Raw genomic sequence first — 18,887 nt, forward strand, 5'->3', positions numbered from 1 at the left:
TGCTTACCAGTATTATTAAAAATGAATAACATCTTTGGGATAAGCAAACCTTCAGCAGGTGTGACTGACAGACCCCTCCCACCCACCAGTTTTCAGTTATTTAGGGTTTTGCTCCCTGTTGATACTAAGAAGTGATTGATATTTCATTCATATCATTTATTAGATAAATATGCTTTGTTGAAAGTGTAGAATGTAGTTTCTACATGGATCTCCCGTTTCAAGGGAATCCCTGTGACAGCCTGCTATTAAAAATCGATGGTTAAAAAAGTAACTAATACTCTGAGTAGTTTTTTAGAAGAGTACTTTTTACTTTTACTTAAGTATATTTTTAACACCAGTACTTTTACTTGTAATTGAGTAATATTTCAGTAAGGTAACAGTACTTCTACTTGAGTACAAACTTTCAGTACTTCTTCCACCACTGCCTGTATCGTTCCAATTGTGTTCGGATGGTGACCTGCGTTAGGCATGGCTGTAGTAATGACAGCAATAAAGTCCCTGTGGTTTGTTTCTATCTCTACCGTCCACAGACGTGAAGGGAGCGACACTGAGGATACGTTAGCAGCACAGGAGGTGTGTGGATAGTTAGTTGAGACAGGTGAAACTTTCTGACAGCTCCTCACAGCAAAGTCTGTTCACCTCGTTCTTTTGTTTATTTATTACAGGCATTAACGGCTGCCGTCGGCAGCATACAAATAACAACTGTGGGGTTTTTATTGGTGTCATTACCATCGCTATTTTGTAATGGAACAGAAACGACAATAAGGCTGTTACTAGTTGTCAGCTGCAGCGCTGTGTGCGCGCAGGACGGTATGTCAACAATATGGTGCTGTCCAGGGTTAGAGAATAAGGTCTATACATGTACATCGTGATCATTTAATGACTTTACAATGCTTACAGTAGCCTAATATATTACATGTTCTTTTACAACATAGGCTACATCATTTAAGAAAGTAAACTGTCTGCATATTTCTAAATATAGGCCTATTCCAATATGTTCTGCATGTAAAAATACAACAACATTTTTTCCCGGTTTCCCGTCATTGATTTTCCAGAAAACAGGAAATGGGTTGGATGCCATTTCCCGGGAATCCCGTTTCCCGGGATTAAACCCTAGTGTGTGTGTGTGTGTGTGTGTGTGTGTGTGTGTGTGTGTGTGTGTGTGTGTGTGTGTGTGTGTGTGTGTGTGTGTGTGTGTGTGTGTGTGTGTGTGTGTGTGTGTGTGTGTGTGTGTGAAGCACTTTGAGCTGTATTTGATCTGATGAAAGCTGCTGGATGAGGGATCAGGCTGTTTGGAACAAACCGCTTCACAGCTTCTGGAGGAAACTGCTGTTGGTTTTAAACAGAGTTCAATGTGAAACCACGCCCTCTTTGACCTCTAACTGCTCCTTCATACTTTAACACTCCACTTAAACTTTCGACGAGTCAGCACTTTTAGGACTTTATCTTAACTCAGCTTTAATTTATCGTTTGTACTCTTTGAGAAATCACACTTTATGTTTGATGCTTTTTTCAGCCTTTATAATGGGACCAGCCTTGAGTGTGTCTCACATAGCAGGCTGGACTTTAGACTAAATCCACACAAAACTGTGACAGTTCACACAACTTTAACACAACATACATATATTATACATCAAACCCTTGAGCTACTTCTGCTCTCACTCACAAAGTCTAAATATAAGTGATGTGATGGATAGTTTTTGAGATATTAACGTTTGTTTGGCACAACTCATACTAGTTAACTGAGTTCACTAAGTGCTGTTTTTGTTGTTGTGATGTCATGCTGATTCGTCCTATATAAATAAAGTTATTTATTTATTATTAGTAGTAGTAGTTGTAATATTATATTACTATTTGAGGGTTTTTTAAATAAGTGGGTCTTTAATTTCTTTATGAAGTTATAAACCTGAGAGAGAGACATAGACAAAACAGAGAGAGAGAGAGAGAGAGAGAGAGAGAGAGAGAGAGAGAGAAAGAGAGAGAGAGAGAGAGAGAGAGAGAGAGATGTAGATTGTGGTAAGAAGTGGTCTCAGCTCGTCTAAACACAGTTGTTTGTGCTCATCTGTACGATGGCAGTGTGTCAGGATTTTCCATGGACACACCTACTTTTCAGAGCAGCACGCCCACGGGTGCATTTGGGAGCACAAAGCTGCTTGCTATCTTCCCGGCACCGGGCGCACGGCCTGCAGGTGTGCAGGTGGACGATAGGAAAGAGAGCGAGCACAGACGCAAACGCTACCGCAGATGCCTTCTGCACCGGTGTACGCTATAGGGCCCCAACGCTTTAACGAAACATGTCCTCCTAACTCTCATAATCCATTCATCAAATCCCACCAAAAGTAAGACATGTTGAGCAGTGTTGCTGGAACACACCCAAACTACCACTAGTGGGTGCTAAAAATGCAAAAAGTTCATATCTTATCTGTATTTCTCTATCTCTATATGTGTCTTTCTACCTACAGTATAGTAATGTTTTGTCTCTCTGTCTGTCTTTTCAAATTGTGCCTGGACGCCTCAATTGCCGCTTGCAGCTATATTTTTTAACTTGAACTGTTCTCTCTTAGAAAGTCCCTCAGGAGGGTTAGGGTTATATACGCTTATAAGTCATAATGGTTATAGGCTCACAGCTGCTTTCACATTAAGTCTCTTAGAAAGTCCCTCAGGAGGGTTAGGGTTATATATGCTTATAAGTCATAATGGTTATAGGCTCACAGCTGCTTTCACATCAAGTCTCTTAGAAAGTCCCTCAAGAGGGAGCTATTGTCCACGGTCGTTCATACTACTAAAATGAGGCGGTCACACCAAGTCAGTTTCCTTGTAAGTGAAAACATACCTGGGTGAATAAAATAACTCTGATTCTGACATTGAAGTTAGTTTGTTAATGAATCAAACTAAATACACACTTACATTTCCTCAGACCTGGTTTCAGCCTCTGCGCTCCACCATGGTCCACACTGGAGGAATAAACAAAGTCAGATGAGCAGATTCCTCCTCTTCTCACTGAGACAGAGAAGATGTGTGTGACTCTCAGCCTTCTAGCAGGCGTTGTCTCTCAATACCTGAGAGTCTCCAGTCTCCAGTGTGGATCCTCCAGTCCATCAGAGAGGACCTTCACTGAGGCTCCTGGATGATTGTAGCTCAGGTCCAGCTCTCTCAGATGGGAGGGGTTGGAGCTCAGAGCTGAGGCCAGGGAAGCACAGCCTTCCTCTGAGATCATACAGCCTGACAGCCTGCACACACACACACACACACACACACACACACACACACACACACACACACACACACACACACACACACACACACACACACACACACACACACACACAGTTTCATTATATGGAGGTATAGATCATTGACTGTAAAAAGAATGGACAGGATATCAGCTCTTTTCAGTGAGGCCAAATCATCTTAGATCGCCGCCCTGGCGGTCAGTCCCAGTATAGGTCACAAGTCCCGCCTCCGCCATGTTAGTGGGTGGGAAATGAGCCAAACTAAACAATCAACGTACACATCAGATATTATTTCCCAAAGGTGGTTTCTATCATTTTAGATCGTTCTTATCATGCTAATGCATGCTCAAGTGGTCATGTTTCTGATCAGTTTGTTTTTAAGTAGTTATTTGACGATATACAAAGGGATGATTGACAGCTGTGGCAGCCAGTCTCAATTCACAATTGTGAAAAAATACATTATAGTCCTTTAGAGCCATCGCGATCTGACCTTCTGTTTCCCAGAAAATGTCAACATTTCTCTGATTGGATAGTGGGAGGTGGACTATATGTCTACAGGAGAGAGACAGAGTACAGCGGGGGGTTTGGAGTTACTGACCAAACACTCTATTTCAGTGATTGCTGTCAGAATATAGAGCCATTTAACATTTAGGCTATTTTAACACAAAAACATCGCTGAATGGACCTTTAAACAATATTAATGTTGCCTTGTAATCTGCAAGTGGTTTTCTTAGCAGTTGGATTTGGGTTTGTCCATGGTGAGGTGTAGCAGCACCTGGTGGAGATCTGGGGCCGGTTGCACCAACTGGTCTTAACTATGCCTGGTCGTAACTCCTACGTCGGTCTTAGTTAAGACCATGGACTTACGCCTGTTGCACCAACACGGCTTATGTCTGGTCTTAACTATGCTGGTCGTAGCAATGCGCGTCCATGTGAATTGCCAGGGAATGCACCCTGATTGGATGATGTTGCAAAAAATGTGCCTCGCGACCTGCTTGGAGCACTGTGCCACTACGCTCTCTCAGCCACTACTGTAAAACACCCTCCCTCCTCTAACCCTCCCTCGCTCCGGGGGGAAAATGGCGGCTATTGAGCAGACAGAGTCAGTCTGAATGAAATTGAATGTAACGTTCCCAATTCTATGTATTAACTTCTAAAAAACTAACGGCAACATTTTGGAAGGCGGGTTAGGTTAACTAGTTAGTTATAATCTAACGTCGTGCTTTCAAAGACGGCGAACTGGCGGTGTTACGACGATGACGGTCAAAAAGGTCTCCGCGGAGATCTCTGTTACAGGCAGGCTCTACGCCTCCTCCTGACGAGGCGTAGGAGTTACGCCTGGTCTTAGTGAAAATAAGGCTTAAGTCGTCTTGGTGCAACCGGCGTAGCTGTTAGGTCGTAAAGTTACGACCAACTTAGCTTAAGACCAGTGTAAGACCAGTTGGTGCAACCGGCCCCTGCACTCTACTGACTGCACTTTTCTAGTTTTATTTTACTTGTGTTTATGCCTACAAAGCAAATGTTACTTTGTACTTGTGTCCGAGTTAAGGTGTCCACTGTCCATAAAATAGAATCGTACAAAACACCCTTAAATCTTGTGCTTATGTTTTCCCTAAAATGTTTAACCTTATCGAGAAGATTTAAGGGTGTTTTGTGTAGTCGATTCTATTTTATGGACACCTTAACTCGGACCCTAATGGAAATCTTTACATAAGGAGCTTTGTGCAACTGGGCCGTGTGTGTGTGTGTGTGTGTGTGTGTGTGTGTGTGTGTGTGTGTGTGTGTGTGTGTGTGTGTGTGTGTGTGTGTGTGTGTGTGTGTGTGTGTGTAATATGAAATGTCATGAAGTCACAATGACATGGCTCTGCAGAGAGCTTTTATTTTGACTGAGATACATGTGTGGAAGCAACAAAACTCATAGGTGGAAAACAGCGACAGTTGTATGTTTTGGAGGAACTGACAATGATCAAAAACATGCGGTCGTCACGCACGGCTAAAGTAGAAACCACTTAGCGGATGGAGAAGCTTTTCACTACAGTCTGCCACACTGTAGTGAGCAGTCATGCTCACAAGAACGGAGTGGACGCGGGATCTCAATATATTCAATATATATCACTGATGTGACATCAAAGTAAGTTTACGTTCAGAACTACTCTCATACATTAGTGTTTAGACCCGAAATATGACTCACAGTGTTATCTCATTTGTGTGTGTTTGTGTGTGTGTGTGTCAGAGAGAGAGAGAGAGAGAGAGAGAGAGACACACTGTGTGTGTGTGTGTGTGTGTGTGTGTGTGTGTGTGTGTGTGTGTGTGTGTGTGTGTGTGTGTGTGTGTGTGTGTGTGTGTGTGTGTGTGTGACAGGGTTTGTCCGTCCGGTTTAATAAAATACATTTAGTAGCGACGGTCCACTGATGATAAATCTTGGCCTTCAAAATAATATGAAATGTCCTTAAAAATGTCATGAGGTCACAATTACATGGCTCTGCAGAGAGCTTTTATTTTGACTGAGATACATGTGTGGAAGCAACAAAACTCATAGGTGGAAAACAGCAACAGTTGTATGTTTTGGAGGGACTGACAATGATCAAAAACATGCGGTCGTCACGCACGGCTAAAGTAGAAACCACTTAGCGGATGGAGAAGCTTTTTACTACAGTCTGCCACACTGTAGTGAGCAGTCATGCTCACAAGAACGGAGTGGACGCAGGATCTCAATATATTCAATATATATCACTGATGTGACATCAAAGTAAGTTTACGTTCAGAACTACTCTCATACATTAGTGTTTAGACCCGAAACATGACTCACAGTGTTATCTCATTTGTGTGTATGTGTGTGTGTGTGTGTGTCAGAGAGAGAGAGAGAGAGAGAGAGTACTGTGTGTGTGTGTCTGTGTGTGTGTGTGCGTGTGTGTGCGTGTGTGTGTGTGTGTGTGTGTGTGTGTGTGCGCGTGTGCGTGTGCGTGTGTGTGTGTGGGAGAGAGAGAGGGAAAGAGGGAGAGAGTGTCACTCAACAATGTCTTGCAAATACGTTTTTTTTGTGAATGCCATATTTGATGAGCTGTGGGAGGGCTGGACAGCACAAATTAAAGCAGGATTTTTTAAATCAACTTCATACTTGCTGAAATGTTATTATCATACATGTGGGTCTCTTCTCCCTGTGTATTCCATACTCTCTGGCTTTACACAAAATATGGAGGAACCCCATCTACTAGTGATGCACGGGTCACCCAGAACCCGCCGGGTCCCGCGGGCTGGGCCGCCCCGCAGGTGGGCTGGGTTGGCAAATTATGAAAATATCGCAGGTGCGGGCGGGGCAGGCTCAGAACGTGACAAAGCAACATTATTAAATAATTTAGAGCAGTGAAACACGCAGAGTAATTAACCTTAAAGACGTGAACTCTCTCTCACACACAATCAGACAGACTCCTGCTGCACTCTCTATAGCCTACATGGAGTAAAGAAATGCTTCAATGAGGTAGCCTATGTGCTCTCAAAACAAACATTTTGGAAGGATTATTCGCTGTAATTATTATTTGAAGTGTCCATATAATGCCACCGCAGATTTTCTGTTGTGGACTCGACTGTGATCTATTTGTCAACTTTACTGCAACGTGAGTAGGCTGTGAACAATTGAGAGCGAGGTAATTAAAAGAAATCAGACAGCGAGTCTAGCCGTATCTGCAAGCCGTGTGCGCACCTGCTGCACTACTATGTTTAGTAGCCTACTACTGCAACATGGCCAATTGAGAGCGCATGAGGTAATTAAAATAAATGGGGAAGAATAAGAACTGTTTCTGTAGCCTGCCTAGTGCCTACCTCTATACCTGCTACCTCCATTTGAAACACTGCGGTCACGCCATCCGCACTTTGGGGAATCGCTATCTGAAGACCATGGATTCATTGAAGAAAGACCGACATGAAAGCAGCAGCGCAACTCATCCAGAGCAGACCTAGGCTACAACTGTTGTCGCGCACGGCAGCATGTGAGTGTCTGTGTGTGTGTGAGAGAGAGAGGGGGGAGAGAGACAGAGTTATTAGCTACTTTGCACACCTTGGAAGCTCTGCTGTGCTCCTCCTGAGTCCGGAGACATATTACATTAAATTGGCCGTTGCGGGCTGCTGGGTTGGGCTGGGTTAGGAATTTTCAGATATTTTAACGGGCTGGGCGGGGTGGGCTGGCTCCAATGACGGGTTGGGTTGGGGCGGGCCTTAACTCATTGAGTGCCATGGACGAGCATGTTCGTCATTTCGTTTAGTAACGTAGAGTGCCAAGGACGAGTATGTTCGTCAATTGCGTTTTTTGACGGTGGGACGTGGATCAAAGCATCAGGCATCTCCTGTACAAATATGGGAGCTATTGAAGGTGTGTAACCTATTTTACAGAACCCTTAGGTGGCGACAGTGCTCTCCAGAGTACAGAAAGGCGAGGAAAAAACAAAGAAGAAGTCGTTGGGGAAACGGAAATCGCATCGCATCCGTATGCATCGCTATGCATGAAGCATAACATTACTGTAGCTGTGCCTGCAGCAGCCAATCTGCTGCCACAATTGAGCCCCTCCGTGTCCGTTGCGACAGCACATCCGCATGATCAGCCGTGGAGTTGTTATTATTCTCAACTGGAAGCATGGTAGCCGGTGACAAACACACGCGGAACGCTGTAAAAAAGCTGGATGTCGCGCAACCTTCACTGTGCACAGCAAACGCAGCAGAAAGCCACCAGAGACACTCCCATACGGAGGAGGAGTGTGCAGTTGAGGCGGGGCGGGGGGGGGGGGGGGGGGGGGGGGCACGCAGAGCAGCACACAACACTGACCCAGACAGACCCAGACAGCAGGACAGGATTGGCAAACGCAAGCCAGAATATCCGATGCCCACCAGCAGCAAATCAAGACCAGCAAGAAGCTGCAACCAGCAGCGCACGCTGCTGGTTGCAGCTAAAAAATATTATTCTGCCAAACAAAATTCCCTGGCCTTCACTGTTTTATTGAAGGAAATTATTTTTGAGGTGTGACTACATTAGAAAATATTAGCTTCAGAGTCAGTGATGTGCTTGAAATGTTTAATTTCACAAAAGGCTCATTATCTCAGCTTCTAGAAAAAAATTGCTGTTTTTGGTTAAATCAAGCTATCTTCTCTGGCTCATAACTAAAGAACGGAAAATGGGATCAATAAACTTTTTTTTGCAGATGATAGAAGAGAGTCTCATCGTTCTTTGTGCGTGTTCAGTGTTTACATAGTAATATCACACAATATTCTGTGGGCCTCGAGAAATCACTGAAAACGCTCTGAAACTCTGGCACTGGGAGCGTCCGTTCTCCAAAAGTGGCTGGCACTCAATGAGTTAAAAAACCCTGACCCGCGCATCACTACCATCTACTAATTCAATATTTGCTTCATTTGAACTTTGCGTGTTTGTGTAACATTACATATCGTCGCTGTCCGATGAAAACCACTCATCTCCAAAACAGCAACTTTTCAGGAAATGAAAAAACCCTCTGCTCTTAAAATACTGCACACCATGTCATCAAAGTTGGCACGTCTTCATTATAGACGTTACATTTGTAATATCTGTCGTTACAATATTAATATATTACCTGAATAAGCTCAAATGATGTTAGAGGATTATCAATCTGAGTTCGCAAAGCCTCCCGCCGTCTAGGGATGCACGATATACCGGTACCACAATGGTACCGCGCTACCCTGTCGTTAAAAACGGTACTATACCACGTTAATTTAGTACCGATACTTTTTAAAATGTCATGAGTTGCGTCAGTGTGCGACCGGCGCTGTTGGCGCCGCTCACCAAACGTCTGGGAGCCGCAACGAGCGGATGATGTAACCAAACTGCATTCAAAAACATGCACTTTTAACGAGCAAGAGAGCGGGATAATAGATGACTCACATCCAGAATTGACATTTTATTCACTTACTGTAACCTCTCCGTGGATTATATATATGCCGAATTGAAGAGTGCCGTCTGGTAATACATTTTACGTACCTCTGTATAATCATGAACGGCTATGTGATGTTTTTCATAGCGAGACAAATGCACACACGTGTAATGTTAGCAGCTCCGCAGAGGCAGACAGCAGTGTGCTCTCTGTCACCAAGCCATCATGATTCCCTCCACTTCAGTCTGAATATCAGGCTAGGATGTTTTCACATCAGAGAACGGGGTTCATTTCCCTCGTTTGAGGGTTTGCCTGGCGGCGTCTGGAGATCTTTTAATCACGTCAATTAATTGCCCCTCCTCTTCAACATTCCTGGCATAATGGTAGTGAGTGGAACATTACGTGGATAATAGGCTACCGCATTTTCTTTTGCCAACTTTCTGAAAATTGGCCTACCTAGGGGACATCAGACCACTGCATAATGCAAAAGCCCCAATAACACCATGGCCCTGACTCAAATATGTACTAAATAATTAAATCAAGGCCATAGAGTGTCATTAAACCCTTACATGGCATGCAGCAATCCCATGTCCCCCATACTAATATTTACAATAATCCAATTATTAATGATATAGTGATTAATTGTCAAAAACACACCTGACATGAAAAATTACACCATATAATAAACCACCACCATAGCATATATTTCAATAGCCTATTTATTGTGCATGCAAATAAGAAACATAATGACATTCATTAATACACAGGACAACATGTTAATATCCCTTCCTTGTGCCAAAATAAAACACATTTAGAAGCCCAGGATTATTAGCCCACATAGCCTACTAAAGTAGACTGAACACAAAATGAAATGACTCAATACACCTTGGCAGAGTTCTGCTAAACAAATAGAAAGGGAGAAAATGTGCTCAGTAGAGTACTGGGCACATGTTTCCTGATGTTTTAGGTTTTTGCCGTGGTATCGTTTGAGTATCGGTATCGAGATACTTAGGCAGGTATCGGTACCGAACTCATAATTTTGGTATCGTGACATCCCTAGTGTGTGTGTGTGTGGGAGAGAGAGAGGGAAAGAGGGAGAGAGTGTCACTCAACAATGTCTTGCAAATATTTTTATGTGAATGCCATATTTGATGAGCTGTGGGAGGGCTGGACAGCACAAATTAAAGCAGGATTTTTAAAATCAACTTCATACTTGCTGAAATGTTATTATCATACATGTGGGTCTCTTCTCCCTGTGTATTCCATACTCTCTGGCTTTACACAAAATATGGAGGAACCCCACCTACTAATTCAATATTTGCTTAATTTGAACTTTGCGTGTTTGTGTAACATTACATATCGTCGCTGTCCGATGTAAACCACGCATCTCCAAAACAGCAACTTTCCAGGAAATGAAAAAACCCTCTGCTCTTAAAATACTGGACACCACGTCATCAAAGTTGGCACGTCTTCATTATAGACGTTATATCTGTAATATCTGTTGTTACAATATTAATATATTACCTCAATAAGCTCAAATGATGTTAGAGGATTATCAATCTGAGTTTGATGCACTTTTTCCACGGTGTGCAGCTCCGCAAAGCCTCCCGCCGTCTGGAGCACACGGCCATGTGCACATACCTCCAGCTGGCTCCTCCAGCAGCGACCTCGAGCGCGCTCTCACGCCGAGTTAGAAACAGCGTCTCGGGGGAACAGAGCCTGCCAGTAACGCTAACATTACTCTCCACAGAAATCACTTTGATCTCCACAGTTTAAATGAGTTTGCAGCCCAGGGACAATTCCATTTTTTTTTTAAATCTATTTATGTCAGACAATGTCAGAAACAAACAAAACAAAGCCAGTGTATACAGCAGCGTTTGGTTGGGCTTAGGGATGCACACAATTAATCGAAACTCAATTAATTGCTTGTTAAGGATTTACTCGAGCAAAGAAAAATTACTCGATCAAAAACAAAAACAAAAAGCAACTTGCGTTCTGATTTCTGACAGTAGAATGGTGTTTTCAAATAATTTCTTAATGATCCACCAGAGGGCGCAATGGTATTACTATAGCCCTTTTCAGACACATCACGCAGGCGCGGTAAACTCTGAACACCTGGTGGCAGGCAGCCATTTTAAGATTGGTCTGAAATAGAAAGGAAAACCCACACAGTTGCAACGACCATGAAGAGGGCGAAGAGAAGCGTTGTGTGGGAACATTTTGATAAGAAAGGAGATGATACTGCCGTATGCAAACACTGTGAATCGGTGTACAGCTACACCAACACAACGACAGCACTGCTCTATCACTTGAACGGTGTTCATTCAGATAAATTGGCTGGCTCCTCTTCATCTCCGCTAGAGCAACCCACCATCAGCTCAGCGTTTAAGAGGAAAAGTTGTGACTCACGGCGAGCAGAGAAAATAACCCAGTCGATCTGTGGGGTTATAGAAAAAGACATGATGCCTATCTCTATGGTTGAAGACAGGGGATTTAAGCAAATGATGCACCTCCTGGAACCAGCATACGATATCCCAAGCCGAAGCACAATCACCAGGCACTTTGAGAAGAGATACGGTGATGCTAAGTCCAAGTTGCTAGCAGAGCTAGCTGACGTTACATCTACCGGCGGCAAGGTTGCACTGACGACAGATAGCTGGACTGCCATGACAACCGAAAACTACGTGACCATCACCTGCCACTACATCACCCAGGACTGGGGAGTCAGCAGTGCGGTGTTGCTAACCAGAAGCTTGCCAGGCAGTTCAAAATAAAAGAATTGAGAGCGAGTTCTGCCTGAGATTGTGTGCTTTACAAAAATCGCCTTTTCTCCTGTTTTTCTTCTCAGAGAGACCTTTTGGGTGAAAACAGGGTGTATATAAATGGCTATAAGTAGAGTACAGAACATGCTAAAAGCTCACTTTTTTTTCCTGGTGAACCCAGAGACGTACATCTTCATTTTGAGGTATTGCAAATCACTTTGGTGCTAATAGATAATTTACTGTGGGTCTTGAAAGATGACCAACAATTATGAAAATCTTTGGCCTGTGCTAAATATTGGCAGTCCTAAACTGGCCATGAATGAGTTAAAGTGCCGTATTCTCATGATGCACCATGGATTTCTAACCGAATGACTCAATGCAGCTCATTGGCTATTGCTGTCATTCAATTATCATTAACCATTTATTTAGTCATCTGTTGTTTGCCTAACATTATGTAATGATTAGTGGTCATGATTGTGAACGTTCACGTTACTGTGATTACTAGCGACATATCCCACAGTGTGCTGTGAAACGATAACCTCACTGTGCAGTGAAAATCACTGAGCAGCACCCAATGTGGTAACACTTTATAATAACTATACACTATAAAGTATTAATAAACCATTATTAAATACATAATTCATCATGAATTCATCATTTATAAAGCATTATTCATACATCACTAAGCATTAGTAACACAGTTATAAACATTTTATTCCTGATTAATAACCTAATCTCTAATGTGTTTAATTATTGTATTCTCATACTTTGTAAATGATAGATGCACCATTAATAAATACGTATTATTGCCATTCCCAAGTTCGTTAAAGCGATATCTCAAGAACGGCTTGATGGAATTTCTGCCAATTTGGCTCAAACGTCGACTTGGGGGCAAGGATGAACGGATTACATTTTGGTGATCAAAGGTCAAGGTCACTGTGACCTCTCGAATGCCATTTTCAAGCTTGTTAACGCAATATCTCAGGAATGCCTTGATGGAGTTTCTTTGAATTTGCCTCAAACGTCCACTTGGACTCAAGGATTAACTGATTACATTTTGGTAGTCAAAGTTCAAGGTCACTGTGACCTCACACACCCAATTTCCAAGCTCTGTAACGCAACATCTCAGGAGCGCCTTGACAGAATTTCTTCCAATTTGCCTCAAATGGCGATTTGGACTCTAGAATGAACTAATGGCGGAGGCATAAGTCCGCGTTGCATTCGTTCTAGTTTGTTATGTCATGCTGTTACGTTATGTCTTGTCATGTCTGTCAGGAGTATTTGTTCCTCGCCTGTGAGCTTTTAAGGTGTTGGGTAGGCTGTGAAAATGAATTGTCCTTCTGAGATAAATAAAGTCATCTGAATCTGAATCTGAATATGAATCCAAGGAGAGGAAACAATGAAATGTCCTCATGGAAAGTAATTCACATATCATGGAAAGTAATTCACGTATCATGGAAAGTAATTCACATAGACTAGGAAGTCTTGCTAAATATTTGATTCACAATTGGTTTTAAAATTACATGAACAGAGATAATCCTCTACATGATATGTGTTTATGTGAGCTGTACATCATCCTGCTTATTACACGGTTACTAACTAAATAAATCAAAATGTAACTAGGAGAGGCACTCCCATTGTTAATTTGATTATTAAAGCAACAGCATTTACTGGACTTCTTTCTGCAGATTGATATGACCCACGGCCTCCGGAGTCTGTCATCAGAATTGTCTGTTATAAGCAATGGTCTGATACACAGAAATAACAGACTGTAGAATGCCGTGATCGACCAATCAGAATCAAGCATTCAACAAAGCCGTGTGATAATTGCTGATAGTAACGTGTATGTAAATCAGGATTTAAATGGTTGTCTGTTGAACACGAAGAGGAATACTCACCTGAGAGTCTCCAGTCTACAGTGTGGACTCTCCAGTCCAGCAGAGATCAGCTTCACACCTGCATCTTTCAGGATGTTGTCACTCAGGTCCAGCTCTCTCAGACTGGAGGACTGGGAGCTGAGCACTGAGGCCAGAGCTTCACAGCTTCTCTCTGACAGCTGACAGCCACTCAGCCTGAAGAAGAATTGGTGAGAGAGATATACAACACATTTGAAAATGTATATATATTTTATTTAATATATTTGATCTACCCAGTTATGTATGAACCTACAGAGCTTTATTGGAGGCTTTGACCACTGGCAGCAGCCTCAGAAGAGCCTTGTCTGAAGCAGAGTATTTCTTCAGGTCAAACTCGTCCAGCTCTTCTTCTGATGACAGTAAGATGAAGACCAGAGCCGACCACTGAGCAGGGGAGATTTTGACTGTAGAGAGACTTCCTGATCTCAGGTACTGTTGGATCTCCTCCACTAGAGAATGGTCATTCAACTCATTCAGACAGTGGAACAGATTGATGTTTGTCTCTGCAGAGGGATTCTTCTTGATCTTCTTCTTGATGTACTGGACTGTTTCCTGATTGGTCTGTGAGCTACTTCCTGTCTGTGGCAGCAGGCCTCGTAGGAGAGTCTGATTGGTCTCCAGTGAAAGGCCCAGGAGGAAGCGGAGGAACAAGTCCAGATGTCCATTTGGACTCAGTAAGGCCTTGTCCACAGCACTCTGGTAGAGATATTTTACTGCTGATCTGGGTCTGAGTAGCCTAGACAACCTGGAGGCTTCTGACAGTGGATTGACACCAGTCTTGATGAATGAGAACATGACATGAACAGCAGCCAGAAACTCTTGAATGCTCAGATGGACAAAGCAGAAGAACTGGTCCTGGTGCAGCCCCCACTCCTCTTTAAAGATCTGTGTGAAGACTCCAGAGTACACAGAGGCTTTTCTGATATCAATACCACACTGTTTCAGGTCTTCTTCATAGAAGATCAGGTGGCCTTCCTCCAGCTGCTCAAAAGCCAGTTTTCCCAGAGAGAGAATCATGTCCCTGTTCTGTGTCCAGTGTGGATCTGTCTCAGTTCCCTCATGATACTTGGCACTCTGCAATTTGGACTGAACCACCAGGAAGTGGATGTACATCGCAGTCAGGGTCTTGGGCAGGTTTTCTGTGTCACAGGTTTTCAACAGATGCTTCAGAACTTTAGCAGTGATCAAGCAGAACACTGGGATGTGGCACATGTTGTGGAGGCTCCGTGAATTCTTGATGTGGGAGATGATTATGTTGGCCTGCTGCTCATCATCTCTGAAACTCTTCCTGAAGTAGTCTTCTTTCTGTTGGTCATTGAAGCCTCTCACCTCTGTTACCATGTCAATGTACTCAGAAGGGATTTGACTGGCTGCTGCAGGTCGTGTGGTTATCCAGATGTGAGCAAGCGGAAGCAGATTCCCCTTGATGAGGTTTGTCAGCAACACCTCCACTGAGGTTGACTGTGTAACATCATCCAGGAACTCGTTGTTCTTGAAGTCTAGAGGAAGTCGACACTCATCCAGACCATCAAAGATGAACATAACTGGGAATTTGTCAAACCTGCAGATTCCTGCTTTTTTGGTCTCAGGAAAGAAGTGGTGAAGAAGTTTCACCAAGCTGACCTGTTTCTCTTTCAGCTGATTCAAATCTCGGAAAGGGATTGGAAATATGAATTGCATATCCTGGTTGGCTTTGTCTTCAGCCCAGTCCAGAGTGAGCTTCTGTGTTAAGACTGTTTTCCCAATGCCAGCCACTCCCTTTGTCAGCACTGTTCTGGTTGGTTCATCTCTTCCAGGTAAGGGTTTAAAGATGTCTTCACTTTTGATTGTGTTTTCTGGAATCACTGGTTTCCTGGATGCCGTTTCAATCTTCCTGAATTCATGTTCATTGTCGGCCTCTCCAGTCTCTTCCTCTGTGAGGAAGAGCTCTGTGAAGATCTCATTCAGAAGTATCAACTTTTCTGAGTTTGTGATTCCCTCAAACAAACGCTGAAACTTCTTCTTCAAGTTGGATTTGTGTTTAGTCCGGCACTCTGCAAGCATCTCTGAATGAACAGACAACAATGAGAGAATGGTATAGTAATTATGAGTAATGCTAATATTTCCTGTTAAATGTCCATATTCTAAACATGAATTTATTTAGTAAGCTCATCCTGGCGTTTAATGGAGTTGAAGGTATAAGCTGTTGTACAGTCAGTTATTATTACTCAACAGGGAGTTAGGGTGAGGGTCATGCAACAGGGAGGTTGATGCAACCAATCAGATTCTCTATAGACACTTTTCCACTGTGCTGATAATTCCTACAATCTGTGCTTTATTGTTTGTGTTGGCAACTTTTGTGTTGAACAAGCAGATACTTTCTATACTAAAATGGCAGCCTGCCCCTCTTCACAAATCTATTGTCTGGACATAGGCTAATGAAAGCAGACTCACACTCTATATACATTTCATTTAGGGCTGTCAATCGATTAAAATATTTAATCGCTATTAATTGCATGATTCTCCATAGTTAATCACGATTAATCGCAAATTAATCTCACTTTTTTTTTTAATCGGTTCTAAATCTTCCGTAAACGGAGGTACCTTAAATCTGGTATTTTCTTGTGCCAGTTAACACGTTCACTGCCAATGACGTGTTGATACGTCAAAAAAAAAAAAAAAAAAAAAATTGACGGTGGGACGTTGATCTAACCCTTTTACATCTCTTATATAAATATTGGAGCCACCGAACGTGTACAACCCATTCCACCGACCCACTAAGTGGCGACAGTGCTCTCCAGACTAGAGGAAGCCAAGCAAAAAGCAGTGTGAGGAAGCCATTCTCATGAAAATGGATTGGCGAAAATGCTTTCGCTTTCGCGCTTGGGAGCTGGCGGTGGGGGATTGCAAATTTGCATAATAGATTATGGGTGCAACACACTTTGAAACACCTTTGAAACACCAGCAGAAAGGAATCGCAAGCAGCTTCATTCCAGCTGAGCTCACAACCGAAAACGAACGAGCCTCATTCTCATACTGTAGGCGAAAACGCTTTCGCGCTGGTGCACATGGGCGCACAACGGTGGGGGGTTCCAAAAATAGACTGGGTGCAAAACACACTTTGAAACACGCAGCATAAAGCCTAGAATCGCACAAACCTTCATCAAAGCTCTCAACCGAAAACCCAAGAAACGAGCAGCCCCATCCAGACTCGCCGACGAGGGGGCCGCCAGTAGGGGTGTCAAAAATAATCGATTATAAGATGCATCGCGATGCGGACGTGCACAATTCTGCATCGATTAACAAATATCAAAAATCGATTATTATTATTATTTTTTTTTTTATCAAATAAAATAGAATGTAAGTACATGCAGTTGTTTATTTTAATTATGGATCATAATACAATGCAATTCCAAATGCACTTTTATTTTAAAAGTAGCCACACAGTGAGAAAAAAGAAAGTGAGAAAAAATAAATCATGTATTGCGGAAAAAGTGATGCATCGATTTAAGATGCATCGCGATGCATCGTGATGCATCGTTTAATCGAATCGAATCCAATCGTTGACAGATGAATCGTAATCGAATCGAATCGTGAGGCCAGTGAAGATTCACAGCCCTAGCCGCCAGGGAGGGAGGCTGCTCAAACTCGCAGCAGCAGCAGCAGCAGCAGCAGCAGCAGAAGAAACTCGCTTGTGACAAACGCTGCTGAAAGCCACCAGAGACACGCCCACGGAGGGAGGAGTTTGAAGGAGAGGGGGTTCAGAACTATATTGTTTAGATGTCTGATGTCTCACTGATGCCAAAAATAAATGGTTAAAGTGACTGTTCTGCCTGTTTGATTGAATTTCACAAAACTGCGATTATCTCAGCTTTCAGTCTCAGACGCTGAAACCATGCTGTACTCAACGGCTAATATCTACATAACTACTAACTCTACAAACTAACTCTTTTAGACAGAGAAAGCACACATTCTATTAGTTCTTTTGAGATATTTTGTGTTCACAAAATCTTAGCAGAAAAGAATCCTCGGCTCTTGAAAGATGAGCCAGAATCCTCAAAAAAACCCTCTGGCAGAAGCTACCTACAGTAAAAAAAAAACGGCTGGCAGTGAATGTGTTAACAACACTTGAGAGCTTTGTTCAAATATGCACTGTTGCATGGGTAGTATTAACATTAGCTATTATCATTAGTATGGGTACGTATTTGGCCATTGGTATTGTTATTATTGCTACTAGTTACTAGGGATGGGCATCGAATTTCGAATTTTCGAATATCGTTATTATCAAGGTCGACTTTTATTATTGAAAGTCGAAATTCGGGGGATTTTTTTTTTTTTTTGGTGAAATGTTGCATTGTCTGCCCTGATTCTAAGTATAGTCGAATCGCTTGGTTTGAGCAAGTAAAACAATTTTTATAAGCATTTTAAGCAAGGTTTATGGAAAAATGAATGGCGGATGAAATCCCATGAAGAGGGAGAGGGGGTGACTTTGGCACCCCTTTGGCACTCAGACCTGAGCCTACTAAATATTTAATGAACCACTCATGATTGTCAAAACTGTTTTTTATTTTCGAAAATGTCAATGTCATGTAACATGTTCTTTACTTCAGTGGTGCAATGCTTGTTTGAGCTAAAAATCCACAGCAGAAGCTTTTTCTATTAATTAATAAAGCCTTAGACTTAGAATCAGGGGAGACAATGCAACATTTAACTCACAAAAAAAATAAAAAAAATTTTTTTAATTTTTTTTACATTTTTATTTTTATTTTCGAATTTCGATTAAAAGTTGACTTTGGCCAGCGAATTTCGAATAGTGTTTTTGCTAGAAATGCCCATCCCTACTAGTTACTGGGAATACACATCTCTCAGGCTGCACTCTGTGAAGTTAACTGTGCTATCCTCCACATCTCTCGAGCCACAGTGTGTGCAGACAAGAGCAGCTGCGTGCCTGCTCTCTCCCCCTTCTCTCTATCTCCCCCTGTCTCTCTCTCTCTGCCTGTCTCTCTCTCTCTGCCACGGTCTGAGGGCAGAGAGAGAGACAGATGATTGTAATATATATATATATGTTGGTCTCGACCTAGTTTCAAGATGAAGACCAGTCAT

General features: G+C 42.6%; 1 protein-coding gene across 1 annotated transcript in view; it reads right to left on the reverse strand.

Annotated features, from left to right (window-relative positions):
- The window catches only part of LOC310789170 (NLR family CARD domain-containing protein 3-like), a gene marked incomplete at its 5' end in the record, with an annotated part of 38,292 nt that overhangs the window by 13,652 nt on the left and 5,753 nt on the right, over window positions 1-18,887 (reverse strand). Inside the window, 4 exons of the mRNA XM_083650760.1 lie at window positions 2,908-2,954; window positions 3,060-3,230; window positions 13,788-13,961; window positions 14,059-15,850. Coding sequence (XP_083506886.1) covers window positions 2,908-2,954; window positions 3,060-3,230; window positions 13,788-13,961; window positions 14,059-15,850 — 2,184 coding nt within the window. The remainder of the gene's footprint in view (window positions 1-2,907; window positions 2,955-3,059; window positions 3,231-13,787; window positions 13,962-14,058; window positions 15,851-18,887) is intronic.

The sequence above is a fragment of the Poromitra crassiceps genome, assembly GCF_964638095.1.
Source record: "Poromitra crassiceps genome assembly, chromosome: 14".
NCBI lineage: Eukaryota > Metazoa > Chordata > Actinopteri > Beryciformes > Melamphaidae > Poromitra > Poromitra crassiceps.